Source organism: Spermophilus citellus (genome assembly GCF_964194105.1).
Source record: "Spermophilus citellus genome assembly, chromosome: 6".
Classification (NCBI taxonomy): domain Eukaryota; kingdom Metazoa; phylum Chordata; class Mammalia; order Rodentia; family Sciuridae; genus Spermophilus; species Spermophilus citellus.
Window position 1 is genome coordinate 62,050,204 of NC_138187.1, and position 24,797 is coordinate 62,075,000.

The 24,797-nt window shown below is 44.4% G+C and overlaps 1 protein-coding gene across 5 annotated transcripts in view; it reads right to left on the minus strand.

The window, feature by feature from the left end:
* Window positions 1-24,797, minus strand: part of FRMD4A (FERM domain containing 4A) — a 311,522-nt gene that overhangs the window by 22,887 nt on the left and 263,838 nt on the right. For all 5 annotated transcript variants that reach the window (XM_081297994.1, XM_081297993.1, XM_081297992.1 and 2 more), the window contains 4 exons: window positions 21,725-21,866; window positions 7,709-7,842; window positions 4,169-4,291; window positions 1,022-1,250 (listed from right to left, as the gene is read on the minus strand). In XM_081297994.1, coding sequence (XP_081154120.1) covers window positions 1,022-1,250; window positions 4,169-4,291; window positions 7,709-7,842; window positions 21,725-21,866 — 628 coding nt within the window. The remainder of the gene's footprint in view (window positions 1-1,021; window positions 1,251-4,168; window positions 4,292-7,708; window positions 7,843-21,724; window positions 21,867-24,797) is intronic.

Consider the following 24,797-nt stretch of genomic DNA (forward strand, 5'->3'; position numbering starts at 1 on the left):
CTGCCCTAGGAATTTAGAAATGCCCATTCTTCCCTACCTTACCCTGCTTCCTTGGCCAGGACCATGTTAACTTCCCGCTCCCAATAGGGCTGCCGTTAGTCAGCCCTTCTCTGTCTCAGACTTCCTTTGAGACTTCCTTCTGCCCCCTTGAAGGCACTTGGGGGTGTTCCAGCTCAATTAAGTTGCTGAGGCTGGCTGTGAATTCACCATCCTCCTGCCTCAGCCTCCCCAGCCACTGGGATTACAGGTATGAGCCACTGTGCCTGGAAAGCAGAAGTATTTTAAACATACATACACTAAGAAAGAATATTTAACATACATTTTTAAAAATTTGCTGATTTTTTTTTTTTAAAGAACTGTTACAGCTAGGGAGACTTGATGTTTGTTGATGGGTTTTTCTGGGTATGTCGTTTTAGAATTTACCAAACATTGTCACCTAAACTCCCAATCCTGATTGGACTTCAAGGCAATCTGAGGGGACAAGTCCAGTCCTCCCAAATCATAGCTCTTTTGATAGCAACAGAATCAGCTTGATGGGGGCAAAGAATTGGCAGGGGGAGGTGGCCTGCAGGGCCTGGTTGAATACAGGAGACCCTGCTGCTGGGTACAGCCCATCCACCTTGCCTTTCACACTTGGGGAAGGTGATCAGGTCTCTCAGAATGGCAGAGCCTGAGCTAGCTCTAGGCTAGGTTGGACTAGCACAGCTAGCTCTAGGCTAGGTTGGACTCAGCTCCTGCTGAGGGCTGCAGTGTTGCCTTATGGCTGCAGGCTCCCCCAGGGAGCCATCAATAGTTGGGAATGAGGCTGCTTGTATAATGCTGTTCATCTGTGGAGCTAGATGTACTTTTTCACAGTGACTTGGTGTCACATCATTTCACAGGTGGACAATAAGGCACAGGATGGTGAAGCAGCCACTTAGGCCATGCAGGGAGCTGAGCCTAGGACCATGAACAGATCTGCTGTCTGGTTCAGACAGGCCTAGTGCGGGAGTGGGGCAGGGGCAACCTGGATGGCACTGACCGTCTATGACCAGAGAAGCCCTCTGGGTGGGTTTTTTCCCAGACTTGATGCGGTTCTCATTGATTGCATTTTCAATCTCCTGCAGCTTCTTCAGTGCATTCAGATAAGAGGTTTTTCTTTGTTTCTTCAGTTTTTTGCTGACATTGGGGTCACTGGCAAGGCGGCGGGCAGCCTCCGTAATCTGGGACTGAATTGCAAACTCTCGTTCCAGTCGTTCCAACTCGGCTTCCTGTGGGAGGGAAAGCTGTGGTTGACACTTGTTGGAGATGCTGAGCAGAGAGCCACCCATCCTCCCCATCTCTTGCCCAGGACACCCCCCCCCCCCGGCAAGGCTTGCTTGGTTTTATTTCACTGCCTCCAATAAGGTTCATGAACAGCAAGCCTTCGTGCCTATCTGGCTATCATTTCCTTCCCATTGGGGGCATAGGATGCAGCGTTATTTCTAGAATCTTCTATGATTCTTCTCAGGTTTGCTTATATTGGTGCATCTCTTCCACTCACCCACATGTGCCTCTGTCTAACATATTTGTGCCTCACCCAAGTTGGGACATACCCCACTAACCTATGTATTTGTAAACCCCTGTTGTCCCTCTCAGACCTATCTATTCATGGAAGCCCTGCTCAGGCTATGACATGACCCTCCATGAGGCACAGACAGTGAGTGATGGTGGAGCAAGTTTCCCCCCAGCTCCTTGGATGAGTTTCAGGGTCTCCTCCTTCCTTCCCTCTTGGTTGGCTCCCTCCCACCTCTATCTCTTTCCCCCCAGAGTTCTAGTCCTGGGAGAAATGAAGTCCTGCATGTCAGATATAGCTGGAGGACCCAAACATGCTGTTCCCTGGATGGAGTGTTTGCTGCTGGCCTCTCTGGACAAGTCATCTCCTCTGCTGATGTACGTACACCAGCTGCTGAGGGAACAGGGAGGAGGCTGCTCATACATGTATTGTGAGCATTTGGGGGTAATGCACAATCCCTCCCAAAGTGTCAGTTTGTCTGTTTTTCTATTTCCCCTCTTTCCCAGTGAATCCCCTTCAACCAAAGCTAGCTCTAAGCAGCACATGTTCAGGCTCAGATCTGGAACTGTGGGCTGCTTGCTGTCTCACTGGTCCAGGGTCCAGCAGCCTGGGCAGTACTCAGGCCTGCAAGAGAGGTGGGGTGGACTCTCTGACCCCATAGCTTATAAAACCCATGACCAAGGCCTCAGTGGCTCCTCCAAATACCCACAGGTGGCCAGGAGAGACCACTAATCTTGCCATAGGCAATCTGCAAAGTCTGACAAGAACTGATCTAACCAAGTAGGAGGAGATGGCCATGTTTGCTGGAATCAACAGATTTTTCTATTGCTTCTGGGCAAAATGTGCCAGGCTGGAGGCCTCACCAAAGACAACATTCCTCCTCTGATTTCATTTACTTTTGAGCACTGAAGCCTCAAGGGAGCAGGAACCAGGAGTAAGAGGAAAAGGTGAAGGCCAAACGGAACTATTTAGGAGATAATAAACTCCTTCCAAAGCTGGCTGGGAGGATATAGACATGGACTCCTGCCCGGGGCCTTGAAATGGGGACAAAGACCATTCTGTGACATTGGGCTCCACCAAGCAGCTGTTCCCAGGTGGTTACAATAGTCCTGGCCCAAGATACTGACCCTGAGTTTTGTGGGAGTCCAGGACAAATTTCAATACTAAGACAAGTACAAGGCTGCACGCCCACTCTGTGCAAATGGTTATATGAACAGGAAAGCAGAACACATTTCTAGGAGAAACTGAAGCAGTGAGAGCCAAGAGAGGTCTCTTCCTTCCCAGGGTAACTTTCCAGAGTTATCCTTTTATGCACTTAGGAAAGACAGTGAGCAGGGACAGGTAAGGGAGATGTGAGGCACATGGAGTTCTCAGGGCACAGAAGTCAGCTTCCACTGACAAGCAGAAACCACAGTGGAACCACAGGATGCCCAATGGGGTATGGAGCATTCACTAAAAATGGGGGTACTTTTTAAAGTTTAAGTGCCAGGTATCTGCTCTGTACCAAGGGGAGGTGAAGTTCTTGAGGCAAGTCTAAAGACCACTAGAATTTAAAATACACCTGGTCAGATGGCCTCCTAAGTGACACCTTTCCTCTGGCATTTCATCTCCATTTTGATCAACTGATTTTGGATGAGCATCAAGCAGACATTTGAGTACTCAGTGCCATGTTTTTCATATACGATCTCATTTAATCCTAGTAATAACCCAAGGATTTCGGCATCATGAATGTCATTTCACAGAAAAGGGAAGAGGCCTGGGTGAGTTTTCATTCTAGATGAAGCACTCAGGTGTGTGCACCAGGTCTCCAGGGATCTGAAACTGCATGTCTCAGGAGTGTCTTCAACATTGGCACCAGGGCACTTGGTCCCTCTCAGGGTTATATTCAGAATAAACTTGGGAAGACACTTCCTGAACATGATCCTGAGCCTTGAAGGTAAAACCTGGCTTTTCACTTCTCTTGGACTGAACCTAGATACTTACTGGCTACTTTTTTAATTTCGTTATTTGTTTTCTCCCTAATTCTGAATTCTCCACCCCTGCCTCCATCAGTGTTCAGCTCCAAGAGGATAAAAACCTGTACTGAAATGAGGCTTCTCCAAACACAGGCAAGTGAGGCCAGGGCAGGGCAAGCAACTTGTTTATGTTTTTGTGGGGATTTTCGCAACCAAGCGAATTAGGGTCACATGAAGCATGCCCTCATTGCTCTTCCCTGGCTCATGAACTCCTTGCAATAGTAGACACTGCCTGTTTCCCTTCCTCTTTGGTGTTTTCTTCCACAGAGCACATGAGGCATGGCTCTGAGCAACAAAAGGCTGGGAGAACATTGAAAAGACAAGTATACATTCATGTATACTTGTTTGAGCCACTTTCAAAAGGTCTATAGTGTTCAAACTTATTTAAGCCACTTTCAAAAGGTCTATAGTGTTCAGCAAACAACTTTAACAGAAATCCGATGTTTAAAGGCAAGCAAATTCATCCTACCTCAGGAAGCCACATAGCCACTAACCAGCTCACTCAAGGTAAAAGGGAAGATGCTGGCCTTGGATAGCAATGAATTAAACAGTTACTGAGAACCTGGGAGCCCCTGGCTACTGGGAAAAATAAGACCAACACCAGCAAGGAAGAACACACCTCTCCTTTGGGCAGGACTTTCTGTTCATCCAACTTGAAGGCTGTGCCAATCCTTCTTCGAACAATGGGTGGTTCCTCCCCTGGATCCAGGGGATATTCAACTGGCAGCTTGCCGGTGAGCTCCTGCATATGTGAAATGGCATGTGGAGTGATTAGAAGCCAGAGTGGAGCACAGGCTTGTTTCCTTTCCAGGACACGCACACACACGCACACACTGCAACGCACAGATCACAAACATGAGCATTAAGCACTATGCCAAACAAGGGCTCATGAAATGAAATTCCATCTCTTTGAATGTCTTTGCGAGTCCTCCTTCCTTTACAGAATAGATGCACTTTGTGAAGTTTTTTTCCCCCAAATCAATTTCTGTCAAGTAAACAAAAGTTCTATTGACTTTTGAAATGTTCTAATTTCATTAATTTGCTGATCTCATGAGCATCTTCTACGATACTCTTCTACTCTAAGCCCTGTGTTCCTTCCACTGTGTCAAACATTTCCTTTCAGATCTAAGTTTAAAATTTCTTTCAAATGAGTTGTTGTTGTTTCTTTTTAAAAGAGGAACAGTATCTATATGGAAAATTCCAGAAAAGTGAATTATTACATAATTTAAAGGCTAACCTTGAAGAATAATTATTCTACTCAGGCCAGATACTCAAGAAACAGGCTAAGACACTAACCTGTATTCCATTAAGAGTTTTAGTAGAAACTGAAAATCTAAACTATTTTATTAGGCTACTAACTGAATCTATTGTGTATGTATTTTGGGCTCTGGAAATCTAACTATTGTGGGTACAATGACAGTGAATTTAGTTACCAGTCCCTCATAGTGACAGGGATCCTGGGTCAAGGCTGGGGGTCTGAGGCACAGTTCGGGATTAGAATTAGGCTCTGTTTTTTAATTTCTTTCTTTCTTTTTTTTTTTTTTTTTTAGAGAGAGAGTGAGAGAGGGGGGGGGAGAGAGAGAGAGAGAGAATTTTTAATATTTATTTTTTAGTTCTCGGCGGACACAACATCTTTGTTGGTATGTGGTGCTGAGGATCGAACCCGGGCTGCACGCATGCCAGGCGAGCGCGCTACCGCTTGAGCCACATCCCCAGCCCTAGAATTAGGCTCTGTTAGTGTGCTACACCTGGGCTGAATAGAGATCAGCTGGAGTCAGCAATGGACCCATGCAATGGAGGCTAGGCAGAAGCTTTAAGAAGTCACTTCCAGAGATTGGAGAAGGCTGGGAGAACCACTGCATTCCTTCGATGGCAAAATGGGCACATCCAGGCAAAGCCCAGCTCTGGCTTTGCAGCCCCAAATCAATGTAGATGCTGCACAAAGGCTCAGGGTGCTGTTGGATAAAGAGGAGCCCAGAAGTGACTTGGATAAAGAGGAGCCCAGGCCTGATGGTCCAATGGCGGGAAAACCCAAATCCACCCCCAGACTCTTTCTTCCTCATTGTAAGCATTTTGGAGCACAGTGGCGATCATTTGAGTATGAACCACTGTGCAATGTTCTCCCCTGTTCTTTTCTTTCTTTTTACAAAATATGGTTCAAATATCTCCCAAGTAGTTATGTGTTTATTCAGCAACTTTTTTCATCTGTTCCCCTCAAAGTCTGCCTATAAATAATACAACCTTCTGCAGGATTTATATTGTTAGGACTTTCTTCTTAGTACCTTGAAATTTACAAAAGGGAGGGGGAGGTTGTTAACATTGCCATGGATTTATAACTCTAAAGTGTTTGTGGTTTTAAAATATATTTTAAAAATGAGGCTACTGATTTCTCACCATCTGCTTGAAGGTACAGGACTCAAGGTCTTGATTCTCCAGATATTTAATCTCATTTCATCCGTAACCAGAGCCGCATGGCAGAGCAGTAATTTAAGGCACTGCTATGGGGCCTCCGCTTGGTTCCTTTCTTTATATTCTGCCAAAAGCTCCCTGTCTACTTCATTCTGGCTGCCCTGCTCCTGAGGGTCAAACAGTTCCTCCCTAGTCTTGAGCTGAGGGGGAGCCCTGTGTGAGTCCAGGAACCCAGCAGGAAACCCCAAGCCCTTTGTTACAGATGCATCAAGAGACTGGTGTGGTGGCTGAAGGAACAGACACTGACTTCTTGTTGGGTCCTTTCTTCTGCTTGAGTTCTGTTTTTTTTTTTTTTTTTAAAAAAAAAAACAACAAAAACATAAAAAGCGGAAGCTTTGTTTTCCTTATTTTGCTTGTTTTTTTTTAGGAGAAACAGTGAGACCTTAATAGCTCAAGAACCTCGCCCTGATACTTTCTTACATTTTTGAATGTGGACTCCCTGCTGGGCTGAGGGATTTTTCCTTTTTTAAAAAGTTTTTTTTAAAAAACAAAACAAGACTTTACAAATTATTGAAGGCAGACACCAAAGCCCATATTTTTCAATCCTTCAAGCATATTCTTTATAAAAATGTTGCTAATATTAACGGTATCACATAGCACATTCCCCCAAGGAGGCCAAGTGCTTTCCTAAGATTTGCAATGGATTTGTGCTAATGTGGTTCTGCTTTGAGCAGGCTCCGGTTTAAATCAATCCAGACCATAATTAAGCCAAGTTGAAGTGTAATGTGATCTCACTCTGTGGCCCTTGTTTCATTCTTCCTGCTGCAAAGCATTATTATTTGGGGGAGGGGAACACTAAGTCTCTCAGACTTCATTTGGGAGCCTCTTTTCTACTTCCTGTTCTGAACTGTTTACCAACAGAGCTCTTTGTCAAGTTATGTGGAGCACAAGCAGCCCCCACACTGTGTCCACGTACAAGCCTTTGCACACACACGTGCCCAGCAATGTGTATTATCCTCAAAAATGAGCTCTCAAACCCTGCTAGCAGAGAGTCATGACTAACAATCTTTACCATCTCTTAAGGTAGAGATGGACACTTCAACAAACACAGAAGTGGCCTGCAAGAGACTACAGGCTTCTGAAAATTGAGACTAGCATAGATACAGGTTTGAGGGGACATTGCTTTACATAGGATTTAAACATATCACTAGACTAAAATTTGATTATTATTATTATTTTTTAAATAAAAGAGTTAAAGAAACAGCAGATCATGGGGTTTCAAGAGGACTACTGAACATCTGAAGGGACATCCTGGTTTCCCTGTTGACCCCCAATGATGCTTCATGATGTCCAAAGACAAACTGAAATATCCTCAAGGGAAGCATAAGGTGCCTGGATAATAAATCCAAGCACAACCTTTTGGGAAGGCGGTGGCAAGTCATTCTGTTCAATAAGGTAATGTCACGTAAGGAAGCACTTTATAAACTGAGGTGTACCATGCGTGGATAAGGGACTATTAGCATGACTTTCCACTTGGCCCCTGGTGGGGTCAGTCAACACCAACCTGACCTGCTGACAGTGTCCCCTGCACATGCTCCAGCTGTTTCTGACAAAGCTCATCATGGGGGTGTGGATGTTTTTAACTTTTGCAAGAACCCTCCCTGGGAGGCGCTCTGCATGGTCCCCACCCTTGCCTTTTGTCCATACTTAGGAGCAATAATGTCCCAGACAACACAGATTTAACTCTTACAGCTTCCCGGAGACATAGCCTCTTCAGTTCCTCCAGCCTCTGGCGCAGGGTTTCCTCCAGAGCCTCCTGCCTGGATTTCAAGGCGGCCAGCATGTCCTTCTTGGCTGACTGAGAGCTATCTGATTCCTGGGAACCTGTTAATAAACAGCAGGGTTACTGGGGCAGCCAACAGGGGGACACACATCTGGACCACTAATGAATTTAACTGGAGCCCATGCCGTGGATATGGGATTTACCCCAGGAATCAGGGGAGTCGGAAATAAAACAGGTGCTTGGAGTTTTCCACGTCTCAGGAGTAGATACCAGCAATGCATGGAATATAGAACTCGTCAGAGGCCTGCCAGGAAAGTCAACTCCATGAAAAAGAAGTCTGTCTTTCTCAATTATCTTGAGATAGCTCACACACCTGTTTTAATCTTATTAGCAAATTTTAATACACTTTGCACAATGAAGGGGGAAAGTAAAGTTTAAGTCATTACTTTTATGTTTAAAATTTTCTTTTGTTCACTTAAAAACGCTGATTTTAATTTGTTGTTATTTATTTACTTTTGGCTTAGTGTGATGATCATTCCTATTTATCATAAAAATTTTGAAAATGTGGACAGGTATAAAAAAATAGCCAGTAAGCTAATCAGCCAGAGATTAAACACTGTTATGCATTCTCTTTTGACGTTTTTTTAAAGCACATATATCTAAAAAATAAAACTAAAATTTTATCTTTATTTTTTAACTTAATACTGTGTCATGAGCAAATTCCTTCCTAATAGAAGTTATACATGTTTTTATAAGCTTTCCTGGATGGAGTAGCTGTGTGATGATTCAAAGAGCAGGCTGCTAGATACGAAACCTTTATAGAAGGCAAACTGTGAACCAAACAAAAGGAAAATAAGTTAAAATGCCAACCAGAGAATTTAGTTAGACCAAAAGAATAATTTCTGGTCTACAATGTTTGGGTCCTGAAATTGGTTTCCTGCAGTGAAGATATTAGACCTTTTCTACTTTGGAAAAGAATAAACTGATGAATATTCTTCCTCTTCTGCCCAGGGTGAGCAGAACTATTAGAAATGGGCTCGTGTCACTGGGTATGAATTTAACGGTTCAGATCATGCTTTTGACAATAGCATCCAACCACCTCAAATGCTTAGACATTAACCTAATTAAAAATGAGAGCCACCTCTCAAGTGAAAATTATAATACACTACTGGGAAAAAAATGGAGACCTAAATATATATATATATATATATATATATATATATATATATATATTGTGGTCATGGATTGGAAGGTTGACATTTTAAAGATGTCAATTTGTCATGAACTAAAAAATATAATCAATGCAATCCCAGCAGGATTTGGAGTGGGGGAGTAGGAATTATATGTCCATAGGAAACAACAGAATTTTTGGATAGTTCAGTGAACAGATGACAGATTTGAGATGGTCCAATCAGAATTTCCAGAATTAATGACTGCTTTGGTTTGGTTTCTTCCAATGTTAAAATAAGGAGGTGCAGAATCCTAAGGCTAGGAAGGACTTCTATGCTTTTGCATTAAATAGCATTGCTAATCAAACCGTTCCCCTAAAATATACTAACTCTTTTAAATAAAAGTCCCTGTGTAGGAAACTCATCCATATTCCCCCAATTAAACACGCTTCTAGACTCTTGCATTCCTAAGAATGAAGAACACTCAATGTCTAAGTATATTTTGACTCTAACCTGCTATTATTGTCCTTTTCCTTCTCCCAGCCCTTTTGAGCTTGAAATTGAGAAGATCTATCACTATAGCTGTTGCTATATAAAGATATATCCCATCTTTATTGCTCTACAAAAGCAAATAAATATGTTTGACTGAATAAGCATATAAACATTGTCTACCATATACTTGGGTGCTATACTTAAATTGTGACCCATCTTAGTTAAAAAAAGAAAAGAAAGAGTGCCAGTAAGTTGTCCCTTTAGTGAAGCTTCTTTCCAAGCTTTGAATTACCTATGTACCCCACTCCTGGATTTTGACATGCTTCAGTTGCACGTTCCCACAGTCAATAGCAAACTCAAGCAAAAGCTGATCCTCACTGAGTGAGGCTCCATTACCTCATGGTTCCCAGCCACTAAATCCACATGGTGTCATGCTCATGTAACCCCTCACTGGATACTATTGCAGTCTCCCTGTTTGAAATGGGTCTGTTTTTCTACCTTCATAAGTCAACTGGCCTGTGCTTATCAGCACTAAACTCTCTCCAGTCTACGTCCACCTAAAGCAACAGGCCTAAATCATTATAAATCTTAATCTGGTTCTCTCAGTAAGAGTCACCAATCCCATCTGAAGACACAGGAAGATTTAATGAGGTACTCTCTGTTCTATCATCTAAAAAAAATATTAAGAATGTAAAATAATACTGGGAAGGAAGTCAGATTTCAAATTTAAAAAACAGGCCTGGGGAAACTTGGGTCCAAGAAGATTAAAGGATTTCTAGCTCAAGTGAAAAATTCATTGTTTTCCCTTTCACCCCTGCCTCACCTCTCAATAGGAAATGATGATTTATTAAGTCAAATCTAAGAATTAACTGTGTTCAGGAATGGCAAAAATCGTAACAACATTAAACTCTGGGAAGGAAAGCACACAAATTTTGGATGATTGGGTTTCTAGTTATGGGATTAGTTATAAATTGGCCTTGAGTTACAGGGCTCATTAATGCTACCTAGATTGTTATTATTTATAATGATCAACCTCAATACCAAACCCACAGAAGATGGGCAAGAGAGCCTTGGCAGGCTAAGTGGTCCCAGAGTCCTGCTCTGTACATAGCTGGCAGCACTAATGCTGGCTGGCTCTGTTGTACACCTTTAGCCTGGAAATTCCTTCAGGAGGGATACAGAGCCTGAGTACTAAGTGAAATCCCTGTGAAGCAACTGAGCCAGCCTTCCCTGGTCCTGAAGGTTTTGATTTTGGTGGTTACTGGATAGCTGAGTAGAGGGTAAAACAGGTCCGGGCTCGATGAAGTCTAAACTGTTCACTAGATGTGTGACCCTTCAGCAAGTTACCTGCCCTCCTGAATTTGCAGTAAAGAGAAAATAAGATAATAGCTATGTAGCTCTTAGCACTCTGCTTGGGATAGGGAAACCCTCCAACTAGTGTACATTAAGCACACACCTCACACACACACCCTTAGTAGAATGGGAGAAATCATTGAAACTATTTTTCCCTGTTGCTCAAGGAGGGACTGGTCAAAGAAAAGGACTTTACTGCAATTCAGTGGAAGACTTGGGCTCCAGAGCTCAGCTGTAGAAAGATGTAATCTAGGTGTAAGCAGTATTTTTAAATTATGTTTCTGGAGCCCCTGGGTTTGCAGATATGCCTCTGGGGCTGCGGCAGATAAAGGTGGGGATGGAGTCAAGGAGATTTAGGGGTTCTTGGGGACTCTACACTTAAGAAGCTAGAGCAGCTCCACATTAGTGTGTCTCAGGAGTGGGCTGTCAGAATGCATTTGCAAAGATATCTCATTACCTTTTGTCTTGAAAGGAAATCTACTATTCTGGGACAAGGACTCTGAGGGCTCACCAGTACTCTATGTCAGAGTCTGTGTCATCTGAGCCTGTGGGCGGTGGCCTGCCATTAGGCACACATGGCCACCATGAGGAGAAGTGGCCAATTGCCCAGGAAGGATTCCACAGAAAGAGTTCAAAGGGCATCCAGAGAAGCCCACACTGCTCTGTAATGCTGTCCAGGTTTCCTCCTCCTCCACAGAGGCCTCCTAGGCCTCCCTGAATGAGACTGTTGGTCTAACAGGAAGAAGAAAGGAAGCCAGCAAGTTAGGGAGGACCTAGAGGGCAGAATCCCTCTGTGGCTGGTCACCTTAGTCCCCTCGACTGACAGACAGCTCAGGAAGAAACTGAGAGAGAAGCCTCAGGGCTCAAGTCAATGGGAGTCTCACAAGGGAAAAGTTCAAGAGCACACAGCAAATGGTTCTAGATGCCATTTCAAATCAGACCTGGACTCGGGGAACGGAAGGAAGCTCTGCGTCCCTGTGCTCCATCCACTGCCAGTTACTGGAACACGTGCATGCGCCCTCCCCAAGGTGCTATATTAACTCCTTAGAAATGGCACAAGGATTTAAATCTGATCTCTTTGAGAGGGGCAGTGACTTGTAGAGCAGACAGCTGGATTTTTTACCATGTAACTGCTAGTAAACATTGTAAAGTCTTGTGGTTACTGACTTCTCAGGGCCACGATGTTAATTTCCAAGATTCACTCAAACATGAAGAACCTACTACTTAATAAAAAACTTACTCAGGAGTCCCCTCATGACATTAGCCATTTTACTTTGCCACACAAACTTCTAGGAAAGACAAACATTCTGCCAACTCTGTTCTCATTTCAGTTCCTGCTATAGCCTCCAGGGGCATGTGTAATTATCAACCAGTGCCTAAAGGATTTACTTCCTCTTATCAACCGGCCAAAGCAAATATTTGTAAACTTGAATGCTAAACAGAGTTTAATCTGAGTTGTCTTTAATATTAATGAAGGGCTGGGGATGTAGCTAAGTGGTAGAGTGCTTAGCTACTTGGCTACCAGTAGCCAAGAGCTGCTTGGAAAGGTCTGACCAAGTTGGTACAGAAGCCCAAAGAAAAACAGGAGACAGGAATGTTTTTGAAAAACACACCTAATGCATGAGAACTTAGCATCAAGCAATACTCAAATTCATAGGAAAGAGTCCTGAATATTCTTTGGAAAACACGAACTGGCATTGTACCCTCCTAAGGCAGAAGTCTGCAGTCTGTGGCTTAGTTAGGGTTAACAGTTTTGAGTGTGTGTTCAGGTGCTGTGACTCACTAGCTCCAGGATTTGAGAAGGTTGCATGACCTCTCTAAGTCCCAATTTCCTTCCAGGTAAGATGGAGAAGAAAACAGGAATTAAAAAAAAAAAAGTTGGGAGAATTAAAAAATAATGCTTGGAAGATGCTTAAAATAGAGTTCAGAACATAGGGCTGGGGTTGTGGCTCAGTGGTAAAGCGCTCGCTCACCTACCACCTTCAAGGCCCTGGGTTTGATCCTCAGCACCACATAAAAATAAATGAACAAAATAAAGGTATCGTGTAAAATTTAAAAATAAATATTAAAAAAGAACATATTAAGTGCTACATGGATAGTAGCTGTTATTTTTATTAAAAAGTGTTCCTGGCTTTTATGAGCAGTTGGTACTCCAATTCCCAGAGAGCCCCATAATGTAAAAGGGGAAAAAACACTGGGTGGACAAGCAAGAAAATGTGGAAAGCTGACATACAACCACTGTGTCCCTATCAATTTGGGAAGCTCAGGAGGAGCTTTTCAGAACTCCTAAGCAAGAGCTTCCTACATGCAACACTCCATTGAGCATCACAGAAACATTGTTCTCCTGCTCAAAGAAGAGGTCAGGGAGGAAACAGGGAGGCAGAACCAGGATTTCAGTTTGTCTGTGTGGTGTGTTTTGTCCCTCCAATGGAAACTCCATGAGGGTGGCTTTCTGCTTTGGTCACTGCTGGATTGCCATGGTAACTTGAGGTAGGAAGCCAGCACATCTGCTTCCTGAACCTAATTCTTTCCGTAGTACTGCATGGACCAAGATGTAGAAGGAAGGAGAAGGTGGAGCCAAGGTGCTCTTCAGATCTGTTGATAAAGCACAGAAATCTCTGGAGCACCTTCATGTACAGAAGGTATGGGGAGCCAGGAAGAGCAGCCATGCTTCCAACTCTCACAATTGCCCACCAGGAGGGGGCAGAAGACAAGCAAAGCTGCATGCCATTGCCAGGAACCCTGAGCCATCTGCATGATCGGCCTGGATTGCAGATTGCACCCACTCTCTGATATGAGGCCTCTATGGGGATTTGTGGTCAGGGAAACTGATATTGGATTAGAGCAGCAAATTTTTCCTCCGTTAGTCCTCTGTAAAAATCTAATCGAATGATGATAGACTGAAAAATATCATGTTTTGACTTTGACTATTTTATGATCACATTTCAATCCTAATCCAAAGGATTTTATTGAAATAATCTGGCCAATGGGGAAGAGAAAGAGAGCCGACCATAAAGAAGAGAACTGCTATCCACACAGGGTCAGAGAGAGAGAGAGAGACTAAGTGATTTGGTCAAAGTCAGAAAGTCATTTTCAGAGAGAATCTGGAAATCTTTGAGAGAACTAGCCAACACTACAACCTTATTGGACACCTTAGAGTCACTGACTGTGTCACTGTTGGTTTTCATTTTCCAGCTGGGAACCCCAGAGGTCAGGCTACTGGACAGCTGCATATGGAAGGGCCAGATGTGGAGGGACACCAGCAGAAACAGCAGCTTTCTTTTTGGTGGCCAACTCATGTAAGGGTCTCCTCATTTAGCTGAAATGGAGAATCTGATCCAATCATTCTAACTATCCCAGGTGGGCAACTCAGCACCGGATATGAGTGCGCATCCTGCCGAGGAGGCCACAATCAGGAACTGGTTCATATGTTTTTTAGACGGGATGCTGATGACCAGCCTGCTGATTCCAGAGAGCAGAAGGGGTGTTTTCCTCTCTGGAAGGAGGGGAAATTTGAAACAAACAGTGCCTCCCTCCCCCCAAAACCAAGAAATCTGTTATCCTCAAAATAAGAGGATAAATGACAACCTCTTTGTTTAGGCTTTTCGGGTAAAAAAATTTAAAAACAAAATGAAACAAAACAAAAAAACACGACAAAGACAGCAAGAATATTCCCAGCAGATCCCTAAAAGCTGTAAGGGAAAGTTTTGGCGGATACCCAGGAATAAATATGAGGAAAAGGTTTGAACTCTCCTTTATGATAAAGAGATATTTATTTCCCTGACAAATCCTCAAGGATCAATCCCTTACATCAAAGATTCCCAAGAGACCCTGTGAAATAAGGCCACATTGCAGATGGCAGGATCCACGGAGGTATCTCTGGGGACTGTCTCGGTGAATTCAATGTGATTTTTCACATGAAAAAATGCATGCCTGGAAAACTTTCCATCCGACTTAGGCATTTTCGAAATAAAATAGTTCAGAGAGTGCTGCAATTGAAGCTCTTTCAAAGGCAAGCCCATTTTGATGGCAGCTGGCAGTCTCTGGGAGAGCTTTATTCTCCAGGGAGAATCCACGCCTCGGTGGCACTTCACCAAAGGGTAAAGAGTACAAATGTCATTTAAAAGGACAGTTGGGGGAGCAGGGGGAGTGGGAGGCAGAGACAGAGAGACAGGCACCAAGAATTAAATAGTCAATTTAAAAAATTAACAGTATCAAGTCGAATATCTACCTGAAATAACTATTTGCAGCTTACACAGTTTCCATTTCTCACACTGGAAAATGAAGAGCTGACCTTTCTGACTTCAGAATTGTTATTCTATTACATTATACACTGCAAATATCAGCGATACTTATTCTCTCCTCCCAGCAAAGGGGAACTCAAACAGAAAACATGCTTCAATGGGAACAGAGAAATGCCTCTGAGGTGAGAGTGGGATTTCTTCTCCCCTGTTTAAAATCTCTTCATCAGAAAGTTGTTCGTTTAGATTACATACTGTCATTCTGTCCCAGTTCTTCTGAGTAGACAAAAAAATTCCTTTACTAGTAGTACCTCGGGGCATAAATACAGCTGTATAAGTGACCTTATTAGCTTTTAATTTTTTTTTTCTCAAATAGGAGAAGAGACAACTGTTCTGTCTCCTCAGTTTAACTCAGGCCAGTCCTGCTCAAATGAGTCCAGAAACATCCATTCCACAGAAAGAGCTTCCCCAGGCCTCACTGTTACGCAGTCCAGCATAAACACACACTGGCAGCCGAATTCCTTTGGCACTGCCTGGTGGGCTGTGCCTACTGGCAGAGCTGAGGTCATGACCAAAATTAAGGCCCCTGGAATCCTGTTCATTGTTAGATCTTAAAGAAGAGGCAACAGGCCGCTGGTGCTAGGAGCACTTTAAAAGAGCAGAAAAAGACACAGGAAGGAGACAGAGCAGGAGCAAGAAGAAAAACAAAACAAAAGCCATCGTGTGATTTACACCAGTACCGGGCAAGTGCATTTTGAGCTATGAGCACAAAGCTGGCAGACGCCGATCAGATCACCTCCCTGTGTGGAGAGATGTCAGATAGCTGGCATCCTCATTGTTACGCTGGTTATTAATAAACTGTCTGACAATGGAAGGAAGTGCTTATATTCAGAGAACGAGAATGTGTGAATAGTTGAGTAATGAACATGGACTGGTCCCAGGCGAGGCTGGGGCCTGTGCTGAGCACGTTTTCTCCCAGAACGGAAAGTGTTGGAGCAGGACAGACTGCAGTTCTTTTCTTTTCTTTTAAAACCAAAGATTCATCACCACATGGGTCCATCTACCCTTCATAATCCTGCTGGTCACAAGGAAGATGATGATTTAAGGGTCATCTCACTGACCACACAGTCAAACGTCTATTTATAAACACAACATGTTGCTTTGTTTTGTAGGTGGGAACTTTATACCTCTATATTTCTATTCGAGAAGCCAACAGTGGTCTCAGCCTCCCGCTTAAGAGAGGAGGATGCACAGTAACACTTCTGGTTGGGTTGGTTAATGCATCAAGTCTCAGGGCCCTGCAGAACACTGGATAGTTCCTAAGCAGGTTTTCTTTAAATGGCCTGAGAGCAAAAACACAGCTTGGTGGGCCCCTACACAGTTACTGAAGTCCCCTTGTTCTGGGAGGCAAATCCCTGAAACAATACTCAGAGCAAATCCCAGACTCTCCCACTCTCAGATGAGCTCTGCTACCCAGACAAAGGCAGCTTGTTTGGTTCCTCCTTCTCTCCCCTCCTGTCTTTTCTGAGATTTCAAGTAATGGGGGAAGGGAAGGAGCAAGAAGCCCTCTAAAGATCTCATGAAAAGGATCTCAGGTCCTTTAAAAGCAAAATCTCTGAAACCATAGTGTGAATTCATCCTTGTCCTCTCACTCTGTGTTTGAACCTTCTCAAAATTTGTTACCTGGATCATATATGAGGGAAAGCAGGGGACAGAAGCAGCTACAAAGGTGGAAGAATTATCTAGGCTCTGCCCCCTGCTTTCTCCCCTTCCCGGTGTCAACAGGCAGATTTACTGAGCCCTACACAAGTGCATCCATCCCATCACAGGCTCATAGCTGAGACTCAGTTGGATTACCACCCCTGTGGCCCTCTGCTGGGACACAGGCCTGCAGGTATCCATCCCACAGGAGAGCCCTACATCTACAACCACAGGACTCGGAGTGTCCCAGCCCCAAACTTAATTAATCATTCAACTATGTTGACATTTTCTTTTTGAAATCGCTAGCCCATGGTTCAGGGTTCAAGATAGCAATGATGGTATCAAACTAAAAAGCTTCTTCACAGCAAAGGAAATAACCAAAAATGTGAAGGAAAAAGCCAAAGAATCTGAAAAAAATCTTTGCTACCTGCACCTCAGATAAAGCATTGATCTCCAGGATATATAAAGAGCTCAAAAAACTTAACATCAAATCAAACTAAACCAAACCAAAACAAAAAACAACAAATAATCCCATCATTAATGGGCAAAGGAACCAAACAGGCACAGCACAGAAGAAGAAATACAAGGGGTCAACAAACATAGGGAAAACATTTTCAATATATCTAGCAATTATAGAAATGCAAATTAAAGCTATACTGAGATTCTATCTCCGGTCAGAATAGCAATTATCATGAATACAAGTAACAATAAATTTTGGTAAGGATGTGGGGAAAAAACGTACACTCATATATTGCTGCTTATACTGAAAATGGATGCAACTACTCTGGAAAGCAGTGCAGAGATTCCTCAGAAAACCTGGAATGGAACCACCATTTGACTCAGTTATCCCACTCCTCAGTATATACCCAAAGGACTTAAAATCAGCATACTATAGTGACATGGCTACATCAATGTTTAAAGCAGTTCAATTCACAATAGTTAAGATGTGGAACCAACCTAGGTGCACTTCAACAGATGAATGGATAAAGAAAATATGGTGTATATATACACAATAGAATATTACTCAGCCATAAAAAAGAATGGCTTTATGACTTTTGCCAGTAAACGAATGGGCTGAAGACTCTCATGCGTAAGTGAAATAAGCCAGTCGCCAAAACCAAGACCAAATGATCTTTCTGATATGTGGATGCTGACACACAATAAGTGGGGAAAAGAGGAAGAACAGAAGTCCATTGGAGTAGACAATGAGTAATGAAATGAAGGAATAGGGGATAGAAATAGAAAAGACAGTAGAATGAATAAAAATAAGTAAATACATGATAGCAATGATATTTCTTCATTTCTGTAGCATGTGAGGCCTCAGACACCAAGGACTGGACTTCCCAGGAATTTTAAAGGTAATTACATATCTTTAAATAGGAAGATGGCTTTTCACATTTCTAGTAGTATGGAAATACGTTCTCTGTTTTGCATCCATCAGCAGTATGTACCCTCCTTGGCAGGGAGGGCTTGCAACTTTTTAAATGCTGTGTACAATACCTAGCATAGTTGGGAGCTGGAGAAAAATGTTTATATCATAGAAATCTTACAAGGTTGTTCCCTGGCTCTGTTAGTTACTCATAGTCTGGTAAAGGAAAGGGATGCACAGAAGAGGACAAGGGTGGGTGCTACTGCAACAGGAGCCTGATCTGACCAGAGCAAACCTGAGAGGTCTAAGAGCCTCTGGCAAAGGCCCAAGGCAGAGGGGAGAGAGAATGTTGGTGGCAGGTCATAGAACAGCCCTCAGCAAGGCAGACACCATGCCCTCTGGGCACATGGAGACTCTTAGCACACACAGCCGTAGGACTCTCAATGGTCTCCAACATCTCATTTCAAGAACTGTATCTTTTTCTTTTTAATATTTATTTTTTAGCTGGGTACAATATCTTTATTTTATTTATTTTTATGTGGTGCTGAGGATCGAACCCAGGGCCTCACACATGCTAGGCAAGTGCTCTACCGCTGAGCTACAACCCCAGCCCCAAGAACTGTATCTTGAGCACCTCCTGGCAGTTGCTCCCTAGGGTGGGCTAGGAAAGAGGAGTTTCAAATGGTGACTAGGTTCTCAACCTGCTTTTATGGAACAATTATTAGATACCATTTAATTAGGAGGGGAAGGAGAAGGGACAGTTTATCAGTTTGGATACTGGATAGTCTGTGTGTAATTTCCTGAAGGAAGCAATGGGAGGTCAGGCGAGTACTAAAAATCAGGGCCATCCTTCCAGGGAAAGCATGTGAGGCTGTCCTGTCTGTGGGACCACATTGTGGGCAAGAGGACAGACAGGACAGAAAGCCAGGGAGGGGCAGGAGCCCAGCCAGCCTCCTGGATTCTCAGGCCAGGGATTGGATTTCCCCACTGTGGGGGACCTGAAGTTGGTCCCTTCCAGATGAGACTGCCAAAGGCTCTCCACAGGGCAGGCTTCCTCCTCCCAGCAGGGAAAGCAGGAGGGGCTGCAGGACTGGCAGCAGCCACAGCATGAGGGAGGACAGGATGGAGAAATCCCCTTTGTGAGTGGATGGACTGCTTCCTGTTTGTGGTCCCTCCCTCCATTGTCCCAAGTGTTTCTCTTAAGTCATGGAGGTGGTGGTGGGTGTGGGGCATCCCCAATGAGCCTTGGCATTAAAGGAAAGTTTTCAGGCTTGAACTTGCAGTGCTGAGAAGAGGCTGACATGCTCCCTGGCCTAATGGGGCCTTCTCCTCACCTGGTGTTTCTTCTTGCTTTGCTGGGCAGCATCAGAAAGGGGACGGGGGCGAAAGGCAGACCAGAGCTAACCTGCTGTCCACTCTTAAATGACCTCGCGTGGGGCCCCTCCACTATAATATTAAACATTTGAAACTCACTTTAATATCTTGGGAGAAACATGCTTATGTATTAGGTGTAGGAGTGGATTTGGCAGGGAGATGTTTTTGTAACTTCTTTTCAATCCCACAGAATTGATTATAAATGGCAACCTGATGGCAGTAATAGAGATTTATTGCCTGGTGCTTAGATTTCATTCCTGGTGGTTCTGTAATGTCAGCTTCATCTTAGGATGTGGAGCTTTTGGCACAACCTCATGGAGAGCTGCTAGCATGTGTTGCTTGGTGCCTCTGGAGGTTGCCCAATAGATATGAGGGGCTCAGGAAGATGGACCAGGACACACAGGCTGCAAGTGGGGGGACGTGGAACAAGCAGCACACTCACCTCCAGCTTTTTATCTCTTCTTCAGCAAGAAGAGTGGCCCTCAAAGTTTCAACCCTGGACCAACAGCATCGGCATCACCAGGCAATTTGTTGGAGAGACACTCAACTCAGTCTTACCCAGACCTGCAGAGGCTCTGGAGGGAGGCCTGGCAGTCTGTTTCCATACCTCCTCTGATGTGGTTCTGATGTTTGCCTAAGAACCATGGAGCTGGAAGAATCCAGGCTGGATCAGGGCTGGGTTCCCTATGACTAGATAAGGAGGCAGGTGAGCTGACAAACCCAGGTTCTGATCTGAGACTGTGGGTTTTAACAGGGTTAGGAAAACTATTGTACGCTGTGTCTAAAAGACAAAGTGTGGGCTTTGGTTCTACCCTTTGCCTTTCAGCGGGAGCCTGGGTGTGGCTGTAATTCCAGGCAGGGGGCTTAGGTTGAACAGCCTTCTCTCTGATAAAAGAAAACAATGTTCCCTAAGGACCTTCCTTACAAACTTCCAAGTCTCAGAAACAATGACCATTTGACACATCTTTTGCATGAAACCATTCTGAAGGCTCCCAGGGAGGGAAAAGGTTAGTGTGAACCCTGAGATGGTCAGGCAGACACAGATCCAGGTTTCGCAGGGCCTAAAGCTTATGCAATACTGGTAGCTCTGTTTAGGTAGCTCTGTTTAAGACAATACAGTAGATTTTACAAAACATACTAGCATGTGAACATACCGTCAGGGCCCTGCCTGGGCCTCAACCCGTCCACCCAGAAGCCCTGGGTTTATTGCTCCCGCAGCTGCACAGTAAAGCCACCTCTCTGTGCAGGAAGGGGGTGCATCCTCTCCCTGGTTCTTCAGTTTTAAACTTTTTCCCAGCTCTGATTGGACAACACCAGTCCAGAAGCTAACTGGACAGCTTTTAGCTCCCCTTCCTCTCCCATCTTTTCCTTTTCTAATGTGTCGTTGCAGTCACTATCTATAGTTATAGAATGACCCTGGGAGATGAGGTAGGATGAAAACATCTTGCTTTATTTTCCTGACTCCCCAGATCAATCAGGTTTTAACCATGTGGCCTTGGGAGTAACCTTCATTAGTCACTTCTCTCACATTTCCAAGTAACCATTGCCCTCTTCTCTCTCTGCCCTCCTCTAACTCAACTTCTTCCTGTCCTTTCAGCAGAGGGCACCCTGCTCTTGAAGTCAGCCTGATCTGGGAGTTCAGAGCTCTTCTGTCCCCTCAACATTTAATGGCAAAACGATCAGCCCAAGGCTCCCAGAAAAAGGAGAACCAGGTCTCCTGACCTTTGGAGAGGACAGGTGCTTATCTTTCTGTCACGGCCGGTGGTGGTGGCCAGTTTCTCCTTACCTACCTGAGCTAGAGTAACCTACACCTTTTAAAGACTGGAGGAGGCGCCTTGGGAAGAGAGTGTGTGTCTCAGCACCATGACCCTGGCCTCCACCTCTCCTCAGTGTGCAATCCTCCCTTGAAGACGCAGAGCAAACTTCACTTTCTGTCCTGGCAGTTGATATTCCTGAAGGTCGACTTGACCATCAGGACAGTCAGTATTTTGAAAGGCTCTGGAGATTCTTGAAGAGACCTGAGTGTGACCAGAAGTTTGTCCTACATAGATGTGGATACAGTGGTTCTCCCTCCACCACCTTGGATGCTTTGGGGCATTTTCTTCAGATTCCCATTTGGACCCAACCTTGGTGGGACACAAAGCCAGCTTCTGTTGAGCATGCCAGGTGGCCTGCTGTGTCGTGGCTGATCCCGGGCTTCTCAGAGCCTACCCAAGGGTGGAGACCCATGACAGGGAGGCCTTCTCTCACACTCTCCAGAAGGTTCTTTGCAGGCCAGCCTTACCTGAGGATAGTAGGCTCCCGCTGCTGCCGCTGATAATCTTCCCCTTGCTCCCCATGTTGGCCAACTTTGAGGTCTTCAGCGTCCCAGTCTCGGTCAGGTCAATGGCAATCTCGCTCAGACTTCGTGCCGCATGGATCTTGGACTGGAACAGAAGGATAAGTGGGTCATGGAAGGTCATTCCTCTCAAAGAGGGGACAGAAGTCACTCGCCTACTCGGTGTCCTGAAATTAGCAAAGTGACTCATTCCAGGATCTGCAGCCTCTTGAGGTTTGGATCCCTCAGCCCTATCACTAATCACCAACACTGTGTGAAGGAGCAGAGGAGGCTCAGAGGTACACAAATGATGGAATATCGCAGGCCAGGATCCTGTAGGCTGAACTGAAGTCTGGATGTGGGGAAAATTACTTAATCTCATGAGCCTCATTATTCCCAACTATAAACTACCACACCAGGAGGTGAGGCGACCCTCCCCTCTCCTCCCTTCCCCTCCTCCCCCTTTCTCTCTGCCTGACACAGCAATCAATAAAAAGTAGTGACTATGACTATGTTGAACTTAAACATGGAGGAAAAAATAATTTTCAGCTTTCTAAATGACATGAGACAGGTGAAACAAATTCAAGAAATACCCATAAATTATGCAATTATGAAGACCTCTTCAATTCTCATCCATGTGACCTTGGAAAGTTTGCCTGAAGGTCAGTGCCCTATTCCTGCAACCTCAGTGTGTGTGGTGAGAAGCCTCTGGAACAACTGTTCATGGAGACACTTGGGCACTACTCAAAACTTCTGGCACATGCTTGGCTTCTATTTTGATACCTACATATATGTTCCGGAGTCTTCATATTATAGCTCAAATTTCACTCAATCCACCTGTTCATTAGCCCCATTTGGCTAAAGGACTCAGTAATCGAGAGTAATTAGAAAAAGATTCTGTATTCACAGTTGCATCCCTAAAAGTGATTGATTTTAGGAAGGCTGTCTGGGTCCAGGGGCCTGCATTTGTCCTGCAAAAGCAGTCTGGGACTCTGAGGCCATGTCCTTCCTTTGGCCTCAGTGTTTGTCCACACTGGTGAATGACCACAACTTCCGGCCTCGGGCACTTTCCTCCTGTTAGCAAGACAAACGTCTATGAGCCAGAGGAAACTCTTGAGGCTTTTGCTTGTTTTGTTCACCTGGTGTGAACCGGTCTTCCTTTTCTCTCTCCCCACTGGTCCTTCCTCAACCTAGACTTAAGTCTTCTTTCTAACTTAGACTTTTTGCCTTGCATTTAGAACCAGGTCAGCATCCTCAGGTTAGGGTCCCCTTATTCATAAAACAATCCCAGCTGAGAGCCTTCGCAGGGTTTTGGCTTGCAGCAGAAAGCAGGAAAGGCCTTGGCCCGGCCTATCAGCGGCACCCATCTGGTAGTGCTTTATCCTCAAGCGAGCACAACCCATGACTTCCTTTCTTTCTGCACTACTCTATTATCAAGACCCATGTTTTAATAAAAAGGAGCCCACACTTAACCAGTTGTGTAATAATAACTCAGGATGACCTAGACTACTGCCGCATGGTACTAAAGGCTTGGGGCTTGAAGCCACAGAGAGCGGGGTTAGAATCCCAAAGCTTCCCAGTTAATCTCTAGTGGACCTTGACCCTTGAACTCTCTGACCCTCAGATTCTTGTTTGTAACATGGAAATCTGAGAGTCCACATTACAGAGGTGGGATGAGGGCTAAGTTAGATAATATATGTCAAGGCCACTGCAATAGGAAAAGGATATAAATTAAGGCCTGGAAATAATTTCCTAAATGAGGTTAGACTGATGGTTCCACCTGGCATTTTAGGGATCTCAATAATCACATGTAAAACCTGTCTTCTACTCAGGCCCTCCGCTCCTGCCACACATCAGTCTGGAAAACAAAAATATGGAAAGGGAATACCAGCTGTCCTTTATAAGGGAGACCAGATTCTTAGAAGCTTTAGAAACTTTCTGGAATGGAAATATCACAATGACCCAACAGTCTTAGTGAGAGAGAGAACTAAGAGGAAATGAGCACTGTTGGGGACATCTTCTCCTTGCCGAGGCAAGTCCCTGTGCCAACCTGGAAGAGTCTCTATGTGAAAATCTTGCCCTATAAACATTATTCAGTTTAAAGGAGGATTTTCTGTGAGCAAGATTTAATTTTTCCTACCATGTTGTCTCTCTGCTTTTGATTCCAGATGAAATAAAGAAAGCAAACTGGACTTTAAAAAGGAAAAGAAAAAGAGTAAGGAGGAAAGACATTTGCATTGGGGGTCAATTCCAGAAGACCTGGCTCTAAATTCAGAGGAAAAAGTGTCTGATGTTTCATCTAAACAATTTGATGAAATTGTTTCAAATATTTTCAAATATTTTCCTCCCAAGTCCACAAGACATTCCTTGGCTCCAGGCTGCTGAGGTTGTTGGGATCTCACTGACAACATTTCTGATCTTTGGGGTCAGCATATAGAAGTTACCAGTTGTAATTAGTGACTGCCTAGCTTCTCATACTGAATGGGCTACGGAAAACCAACTAGTACAGTCTCCCTCCACCCTAACTTAGAAGGTGCAAGGTTCTCTTTATGCACATGTGTGCAGGGGAGCTGACAGGGCGTGCAGAGGGAAAGAAAGAGGAGAGGAGGGAGAGAGAGAGAGAGAGACAGACAGAAGACACTCATGACGCCCCTTAAAGAAGGAAATACCCGAGTGTGAGGAAAGAACATGAGAATCTTGGCCACCCCCCCTTGCTGACTCAAACCACTAGACCACCCTTGTCTCTCTGGAGTTGATAAACATCACTTGGGAGGCCTGGGCTCTGCTGAAGCACTTCAGAGAAAGGAATGGTTGGCACGGCCCTATACAGTAGAGTGGGAAGCCCTGCCAGCTGCCAGCCCACACAGGCTGGCCAGAAATATTTGAAGCTTTTCATTGGAAGGCCTGTCAGCCATCACTCACTCAGAACTTGTGCTGCCCACCAGAGACGGATCTGTTCTATAAAGAATGACCTTCCAGAAATGAAAGGTGCTGCAATTCCTATGGGGAGTTTCATCACCTCTGATTTAACTTGGGGACC